Here is a 9,930-nt window from a genome sequence, read left to right on the forward strand (position 1 = left end):
CTGCTGAAGGCAATGGGAATCACAGAATTCTAGAATCAGAGAATTTTAGGGGTTGGAAAAGGACCTTATAGAACATCTAGTCCCAGCCCCCTGCCCTGGGCAGGGACACCTCCCACTAGAGCAGGATCCTCAAGGCTTCATCCAACCTGGCTGTGAACACTGCCAGGGTTGGGGCAGCCACAGCCTCCCCGGGCAACATGTGCCAGTGTCTCAGCACCCTCACAGGAAAAGACATTTTCCTAATATCTAACCTAAGTTTCTCCTCTTTCAATTTGTGCCCATTGCCCCTTGTCCTGTCACTGCAGCTCCTAACACAGATCCCTCTGCAGCTTCCCTGGAGCCCCTTCAGATCCTGGAAGGTGCTCTGAGGTCTCCATTCAGTCTTCTCTTCTCCAGGCTGAACAGCCCCAACTTCCTCAGCCTGTCTGCATAGGGGAGACACTACAGCCCTCTTATTAACTTAATGGCCTCCTCTGGACTTGCTCCAACAGTTCCATGTCCTTCTTATGTTGAGGACACCAGAACTGCACACAGCATTCCAGGGGGGTCTCATGAGAGCATAGTAGAGGGGGAGAATCACCTCCTTTGACCTGCTGGCCACACTCCTTTGGATGCAGCCCGGGATAGATGATGCTGAGCCCCTTAGTAGGAGATGGTCAGGATTGAACCATTCTAGATCATGACTCGGTGAGTCATAGCATTGCATGGCATTTCATAGTCAGGAGAATTCTGAACCTTTCTGCAAAAATCCCCATGTAATAAATAATATCCTGTTCAATGCATCTCTTGCATCTTGTTTTGCTACTAGGAAGAATGAAAATACTTGTTTCTGCCTGCCCCCCCTTCTAAAAGCTGTTTAATTTCTGGGAAAAGCTCATTTAATTGGGATACATAAGCATTTTCAACTACTATTTTCTCTTGGATTTGTAATACTGCTGTTTTTAATACTGTAAGCAATAGAATTGTTTTCTGCAGAAGGATCCTAAGCACTTACTTCACCCAGATAGTGACAGTTTATCAGAACTCGACAAAGAATATTTACATACTTCACAGCACAGACAGAAATAATATTCAAACTCATTGGCCATTTTACTGAATACTTTATTAACTCCCAGTGTGAGGTAGGAATCTGAAAAAGAGCCATGCAAGGGATATGTTTACCAAACACTAGTCTCAACTATGGTAATTTTCTGCTTAGAGAAAATAGTTGTATTTTTTGCACCTGTTTCTCCTGTTTTCTCTTCTAGATGGACTGTACCATCACTGACATGGATTTTTTTTTTCATCTAGGGAAAAAAATCTCCTTTCTGTTTCTGCAAAAGGTACCTGTTGTTCCACAAGTAGCAGATGAGAATACTAGAACTGGAAAAGCAATTGGGAAAAAAATTGCTTACTGTGCTTATGTGGTGAAGTTTTAAGCAAGGCTGGTTTCTGTTTCCCCGCGTAACTCATTAGCCAACAAGAACTGAGTAACTGAAAAAGAGCTTTGGCAATGGTAAGTGACATGGAGAAACACTTCAAATATTAGCCAGGAGTGCCCATCCTGCCTCCACTAGGTTGCAGAAAGGCCTCATCAGAAATGAGATGAAAGAAAGAAATCCAGATGTTCAGTTTGGTGCATAAATGCATAAAGATGAAAATGATAGTTGTGTGTCACCCAATTTTTTTGAACCTCATCATTATGTGGGTCCTGTACTAATTTAGTTAACTTGATAGCAAAAAAACACCCCAAAACCTATGTTAAATTTATGTCCTTCCCAAAAGGAGCTATTCTGCAGCAATTATCTTCAGCCCCACAGTGGTGTAGGACTGATTTAAAGAAGGCATTCAAAAGATGTGTGGAAACTTTGCTTCTGTGGATTTCTTTTTTTGGCTGCTCATGGCCTAAGCTCTCTAAAGAGGAAACATGGGGAGAACAGACTTGAAACTTAGATGATCTGATACCATGTTTTCAGAAGTTGGTAAAATGTTGCTTTTTTTTACTGAAATACTTTCTAGTGTTTCTAAATCAGATTTGCAATGTTTGCCATCAGTTTTTCGTTGATGTTTAGAGCTTTCATGGTACTTCTCATTTGGATGTCTAAAAGAATTTACAGGTTAGCATCTGTCTGCCTTCTCTGTGCTGAGAGTGTTGAGCAGAGGCAGGTGGAGAAGGAACCATCCTATGGAAACCTATTTTTATTGCTTTATCTAATGTTGAGGGGATTCTTTTTATAGTGAAACTCAGATCACTACTAGAACCAGTCAGAAGATTTCAAAGGAAATAAAGTGGCCTTGAGAACAAGAACAAACTCACTGGGACTGCACCAGTTTGTTGCACACCCTAAACCTGGTACAGAGAATTCCCATGCCAGTTCCCACAGCCCCTGCTAACCTGGTGGGATTTTCATTCCAGGGGAATAAGGGATAGATTTCTGCTCCATGATAACCCTACAGCACACAAAGCCTGTCCTATGTGAGACTAAAACACTACAGCAAATCCCTCTCTCTTTGCAAGTGAAGCTTCTAAACTCATATTTGTCCTTTTTCCATGTCAAAAGTACATGACACTCTAATAATGGTAACACTGCAAGGTTTGCACAGGCATATACAGGAGGTGTGTGCATGCACATGCATCCAGCATGAGGGGAGTAGTAAATGCATGTGAAACTGTTATGGCTGCGGCCAGAATTTTGCACGTTTGCAGATCAGGTTTGACAAGGTTTTGCTTTGTTAATAATCTCTGTGTCAAATCTAATTCAGACAAGCAAATTAAAAAAAAATTACTTGAGCAATTACAAGGTTAGTAATTAGTGGCAGTCAGGTCAAGAGCTGTAGTTTTAGGTCCCCACAAGGCCTTTGGATTATGCCACATCCCAGTGCAGAGAGTCTCCTAAAGGTCAACACACTCACCTTGGGGACAAGTGTCTAAAGCTCAAATCCATGTTCCTCTTGACTTGAAGCAAGGCCACAATTCTGGTTTTCCTATATCCCCAGGGAGGGCCACAAGCATCCTGCAGTGAGTCTGGCTCTGAATGCTGGAAATTGTTCCATCTGATAGCAGTAATCCCAAAAGGAGAAAAGAGCTCTACAGAGTGGTCAGAGCACTCAGGGGGACTGTGTGAAAGGCAGGTTGAGTTCTCTGCTCTCCTGAGAGTGTGTCTGTAATTATTAATACAGAGTGGGAGTTTCAGAAAGTGTGGTTTGGGGGCTCAGCTTTGAACAACTGACTAATAATTACAGCATTTTGCACACGAGTTGTGTGAGAAGTCTTGTGTTCTCTTTTTCAGAGAAAATAATTCTGTATCCAACCATGTATTTGAAACCTCAGCTGGATGGTGTTTGTTAGCCTTACTTTCCATTGTCACTGAAAGCCACAGAGGAGGGAAACATGCATCAAAGCATCACGCATCTCACACATTAGTAACTGGATGCCCTCTAGCGAGACTGCCACACTCTCAGATCTATCAGTCCTTATGTATATTGAGACAGATGACAAAAAGGAAGCTGTCTTTACAGAATTGTCCTCATAGGCTTTCTTTTCTCAAGTGTCAAGGCTCATCCCAGCCTGCAGACCGAGCAGTTTGTTTGCTGCCCTGTGCCAAGAGGCACGTGGGTCGTTCCTTCATGGTGAAGGATGTCTGAAGAACATTCCCCGACTCTGACTGTTTGCTCTCCCTGCCTGATTTCTCTAAAATGCATCAGACAGCTGTAGCTGGTTTCTGTTGGCATCTGTAACTAGGCTTTGAAACAAAGCTTGTGTTTTGAAGTGTCTTGGGAGCAGTATTTTTCTTATCTTCATTTTTATATGTGTAAGGAAACAATTATCAAACAAATACATCAGGGAGAGTAAGTTCTGAAGGGGCAGGAAGGCCACTGGATGCAGTCTCAATGGTCCTGATTTGGCTTTCATGTTGGTATTTTGGGAGAATGGATGTCTGCAAAAAATGCACCATCTAGAGGCAATACCTCATGCTGATCTGCATGCCAAGGCTGCCAAAAGTACTGGCCAGCACAGAGAATGGATTTGTGCAGTGTGGTACTGTAGAGTCCTTGTTGGGGTCACTGAAATTTAACCCATGCCAGAAGAAAAAGTGTTCTGACAGCAATTCCATGTGTCAAATGTGACAACGGCGAGTTCTGGCCCAGAGCACTTTGTGCTGCCCAAGCCTTTCTCAAAATCCACTTATGCTGTCCAGGAGTGTTTAAAGCAGGTGTAGTGTAGTATTTAACTCAGTGAGGAGGTTTCCAGGGAATTAATCCTTAACATTTCAGAAGTGTGGTGTGACTTCACCAGACAGAGTTTGCTGGATGTGAGAGTTATTCTTCAAAACCTCTAAATGACCAATTTAAATATTTTAATATTAAATGCCTCATCAGTTTGTGGAACTATTTGGGCTCTGTTAGTAAGACTCTTGGCACATGCAAGTACACAAATGTTTTTCTGTTGCTTTCCCCCATCCTCTTTTAAGTGCCAAGATTAGGTGTACCTGAAAAGAAGCTGTTACTCTTCTGCAGTGTTAGACGCGGAGCCTGTGCTTATTGCTCTGAAAACAAACTCACCTCGTGAACCGAGAGCACAGCACTCCTTGGCAGTTCCTGGGGTCTTTTTATCCTAAAGCAAACTGGAAGATTTGCCTTAATGTGGGATTGGCAAGATTGTGGAACTGTACTGTGGGCCTGAGAGATGATAAAGAACTTAGAAGTTGCACAAGGGAGATAAAATTGCCATGCAGTATTTTGGAATATAACATGTGGGTACATTTTTTTTCTCTTGAACTGTTTTGCATTTTATTAAAAGCCCAGGACATTTTCATTTAAAAATGTATTTCCTGCGAAGTCATTTGCAATATTATCTCCCAAGAAGATAACAATGTTTTGCTATTTCGGTGCTTGCCAAATACAAACTGCAGTTCCACTTTCCTTTCTGTACAGTATCTGACTAGAATGAACACTCAGACTGAAAACCAGGCTTTGCTGATGCTGCAGAGGAAGGATCTCAGCTGGGTGCACCTATTGCAGTGTCTGAACTGCAGCCATCCAAGGGGAACTTCCAAATGCCAGGTAAGAACCCACTCTCCATGTCGGCATGAAGGGGAAGAGGGATGCAGGGTTCCATATCCTCTGGTGAGACCCTTCACTGAGGGTAAGCTGCTCAAGTAGACACTAGAGCAGAGCCCAGCAAAAGTGCCTAATCTGAGTCACTTTCTCCAGCACAGTAAAAAAGGGTGAAATTCCTCAACAGTTCAGCACCTTTTCCTCACACAAACCTAACTCTGGGTTCTGCCATTGGCTCCTTACATGAGTGTACTTGCAAGTTTTGTGCTAGTTCAGCCACTGCTTGACATTCCAGACTTAAGAGAGCAATGGTCAAACCAGAAATAACATTTCATCATTTCAGTATATGTGGTAGGTATGATTGTGTGGCTTTTTCCTCCCTTCAGAAGTCAGGTAATGGGCTTAGAACAGGAAGAGAGAAGTGGCATGCATCACAGGTAAACCACGGTCATCAATCTCTTCCTGTGGCAGCATAAAATAAAAGTTCAGTCACTCTAACGGGCTCTGGGATTCCCCATAATCACCTAGAACTTCAAATTTCCCTTTCTGAACATACGTGGTTAGTACTAGAAACTTTTAATCAGCAGAGTGGAAGAGGAATTACGTGATAGATTACTGCACTCGCTTAGAATGAAGAGGTAAATGAAAGTGAAAATGTACTTGAACCATACAACACTTTAAAATAAGTTCTAAAAAAAAATTCAGAATAAGCACACAAAGTCCTTAACTTGCAAAACAGTTTTATTTCACACTTATACAAAGTTAAGACATTTTAAAATGCTCACAGTACTACAGGTTACATCTACTGCCACTGACTATATTAACAGGGGATTTTTCTCAGGTCTCTGGAGCTGTACAGGATTTGAAAGTTTTGAAGCTGATTGTCTAATCAGGACCCAAGGATAAACCCTCCTGCAGAACCACGTAACTGGATGTCATGTTCTGTGTCACCACTGTGTCATTATAATGCAGAAGGAAATGTGGCTCTCCAGTAAGTCCTAGATTGACAGCATAGTACTCAAGAAAACAAAGGTACTCCAAAAAAACCTCCAAACCTGAGAAATAAATTTGGATTGCATGGATCTAAATATATTCAGTCTTCCCCAGATGTCCATGGTGAGCTATTTTTTCACTTCAGATGTGAATCCTCTCTACAACTGAACTATTAACAGCCAAAGACAAAATTTACTCTAGGGCACCACAGAACTGAACTGTTTAGGTACCTAAAACCCTGGTGTGACAGCAGCTCTGTAATGTTGTGGGAGTAACAACAATGGCACAAGATGTTGCCTGGTTATACAATCAACTTTGGTGACTCAAGCCGGTTACATTCAAGTTTCACTTAGGTTTCAGGTGATCAGATGAACAGAACAACACCTAGAGATGGCACACAGCTCCAAATGAAGAACCAAGTCTGGTTATCTACATCTGCTTCCCAGTAAGTCTAAAACCAAGTTACCATGGGAAAACAGTGTTTCATACAGAAATACAAACAGAAATGCAATTCATTTTCATGGAGTCTTTCATGGAAATAAACAAAAGGAGACAAATACCAAAAGATAACCTAAAAATCTTAAAAGGAATAAAAAATACTGTGCTTGTACCTTCAAGCTGTAGCCTTAGGGAAGTCAGAGTGGTCTTTCCCAGCAGCAGTGGGAATGTTTGTATCTCAAGTGAAAAGACTTTTAGCGAAATAGTAAGTATGAACCAAAAAAAAAAATCTGTCCTTTTAGACTTTCTTTGTATGGCAGTAAATATGCAGGAGACACAAGCCCAGTTTTTAAGTATTTTCTAGGTTATCTTTTGGAGCAGCTCTATAGCCCGGCAACAGATACTTTAATATAAGCTAGTTTTCTTCATGATTCTCAAAAACTCTTGCTCACTTACTTCTCCATCTCCGTCTCGATCAGCTTCGTCGATCATTTCCTACAAAACACATTGTACATTTGATCAAGTACTGCACTCTAAACATGAGATATTCCACTCATCAGAAGCACTTCATGTCAAAACATTTTGAGTGCTCTTCATATTTCTGAATTCTCAGCTCTTTTTGTAGAGGCATAAATTTCTACCCAAGCCTTAGAACCTACAGGATTGGTCTGTGCCTGTTAGAAAAGCTCTGGCAAATCAGAATTTACCTGAAGCTCTTCATCTGTTAAATTTTCTCCCAGCTCCTTGGCAACTCTTTTCAAGTTTTTGAATGAAATCTTTCCTGTCCCATCATCATCAAATAATCTGAAAGCTTTCAGGATTTCTTCTTTTGAATCCTTTTCGCTCTAAAACAAGAGCAAAGCATACATTAACTAGAGTCCTATTCAATATGTTTTTTTATGCTACCAAAAGAATTCCTATTAAGAAATCATACCATTTTTTGTGTCATCATAGCCAAAAAGTCTTCAAAGTCGATGGTGCCACTCCCTTCTTTGTCAATATCTGCTATCATTTTCTTAATCTCTTCCTTCTTTGGCTCGAAGCCTAAGGCACGCATTGCAACCTGCACCAAAGAGCAGTGCTGTTAGAAGACTGCCAGGATGATGGTGTAAGCAGCTGTGCTAAACCTTGTTTCATTTCCTTTTGAAAAACATACCATTAAATAATGATAAAATGTTTAAGTTCAGTTTAAGAACTATATTTCAACCTGTATCATCTGCATTCAGGGAACATTCTCTCCTTAACCAAACCTAAGTGCTTCCCAATAAATCCTGAGCTAAGCCACAGGTTTAGGTAACTCACTGCTTCCAGGCTATGTACACAGAAATTGAGGCAGAGTGTGTTTTATGTGAGAAATCAAGGTCAAAGAGATGATTAAAAGGTTCACACTTAGAAAAAGTTCAGCCATGTGAAAACATAGGGAGAGAACTGAGGATAATCTTCCCCCTTGTACTACTGCACACACTCTGCCTGAATTGATACTGAAATGCAATTCAGATCTCTGTTTTGTTCTTTTTTGAATTAGAACCAGGTAATTTTGGAGTTATATATATGCAAATATGGTTGTGGCTTGCCCAAATGTGTGTAAAATCTGTGTTTAGTTCTGAGGTGAAGAAAATATTTGATATTCTGACATTCATCCCAGAACAACAAAATTTCAGTTCCCACAACCAACCATCTCAGTCATGAAAAATGTGTAGTGCATGTACCTAAACAGAGCAACTGTTTAGTTCTTCTAATGCTCAGCTAGTCAGTTATCAGACCTAATATTCACATGTTAGAGAAACCTGTCTGCTCTGAAGCATTACATGCAGAGTACACTGTGTAGTACACCCCAAATTCAGTCATGACAGCAAACTACTACTCTTGTTCATACTCCAAAACTATATTCAGATAGTTAGGGCTGGACAAACAGTAAAAGCAGCTACAATTTTGAGATCAAAGGTATTTTCATCCAAGAAAAAAAAAAAAGAGTTTGAAAACCTTCAGTTCTTTTATGTCGATGCTTCCAGATCCATCAGTGTCAAACAAATCAAAAGCTTCTCTGATCTCCTGCTTTTGCTCTTCTGTAAGTTCAGGTTTGAGGCCACTTTTCTTCCGCTGGGCTGTAGCTAAGGCAGGTTTTCTATAGTTGGAAGCCTTCAGAAAGTGAGGGAGAGGAAACAGGTAAGAACTAGCTCATTCCAAGGAGAATTCAAAATATACTAAATTGTAAGTAGCAACAGTAAAGCTGTAGCAGAAGTGAGAGACATTCCCTGCTGCAGGTGGTAGACACTGGGTCTCTGTGCTCATTTTTGTAGGTTATTTTAGAAAGAAAACAAGCTGAAGTCTTTGTTCCTGAGGAATACTCATTTGGGCGTCATGTTTTCTGCTTTAAACAGGAAGGTCAGCAATTAAAGGAGTAATGCCAGACAAACAGGCTGGCAGCCTGAGAAAGAACACCCCACTGAGGTGACTAGGACATCCTCTGCACCTGCTGCTAGTTGCCTGGATGGGTTAGGAGTGGTTTCACCCCGAACACGTGAGTAACTCACAGCTAGAAAGGCTGGTTGCATAGGGTATTGACTGTGAATAGAACTCCAAGTCAGCACTAAAATGGGATGAGCACCTGTTCTGTGGGAGCACAGTTCAAAGAGAGCTGTGTAGCTCCAGGCTGCCTGTCCATGAGTAGCTGTGGAGCCACAACAACGTGCTATGGGACCAGTGAGGTCAACACAAAGCCCATCTCATAAGGAGAACTAATCTGCTTGTGCTGATCTGGTGCATCATTATCCAGGACAATGCCAAGACCTTTCCTGCTCCTGGTGTAAGCCAAAGCAGTACAGCGTGTTCCCCACTGCCTGTTGAGCAGGAAAGATGTTTTCCTCAAGCATAGTTCTTTTTTAAACCAGCAGCAGACTGATTTTAGTCCTTCAGTCTTGAATCTGCACAGATACATAGAAGGGAAGGCCGTCCCTCCTACCTTCTAACTGGTGGGACTTTTATAGAAGGAAGTGAAACAAACACCAGGAAAGGAATTTGTTTGGTAGTTACTGCTGACCAGTCTCTTACATCAGCTGAATTGTTACCATTTTTTTGGCTGGGATCTCTCTTTTACATACCCAGTGTGTAACACAGAAGATTCCATCTCGTTGTATTTGGAAATGAAATTCCATTTCTTTTGGCATGATTTGGCCCTCCCAGGTTGGAACACAGAGCAATTTGCCTGTCACACCTCTGACTCTTCCCTCTATTTACACAGCCATCAGATTTTTACTTATTTCACTTATGTTAACCCCATATGAGACTTTTTCCTCATTATAAAGCCTTACTGTTCCATTCACTTCAAACCCGAGTCGTACAAATCCCTGCCAGGTGTCACCCCCTGGCCTGGCCAGTACCACCTCCCTGTGCCACAGGTTCTATGGGACCGAACCAGGCGGAGGAGGGCGGTAAGCTGTGCCAGGGCGAGCCAGGCGCGTT

General features: G+C 41.7%; 1 protein-coding gene across 1 annotated transcript; it reads right to left on the reverse strand.

The window, feature by feature from the left end:
* Positions 1-6,753: 6,753 nt before the first annotated feature.
* Positions 6,754-8,607, reverse strand: LOC103811309 (caltractin; the record flags this gene model as incomplete). Its single annotated transcript, XM_009084273.1, has 4 exons — positions 6,754-6,963; positions 7,176-7,313; positions 7,403-7,531; positions 8,452-8,607. Coding segments are annotated over 4 exons (513 nt in total), but the record flags the coding sequence as incomplete, so codon positions are not given.
* Positions 8,608-9,930: the final 1,323 nt, after the last annotated feature.

Source organism: Acanthisitta chloris, unplaced genomic scaffold (genome assembly GCF_000695815.1).
Source record: "Acanthisitta chloris isolate BGI_N310 unplaced genomic scaffold, ASM69581v1 scaffold3281, whole genome shotgun sequence".
Taxonomy (NCBI): domain Eukaryota; kingdom Metazoa; phylum Chordata; class Aves; order Passeriformes; family Acanthisittidae; genus Acanthisitta; species Acanthisitta chloris.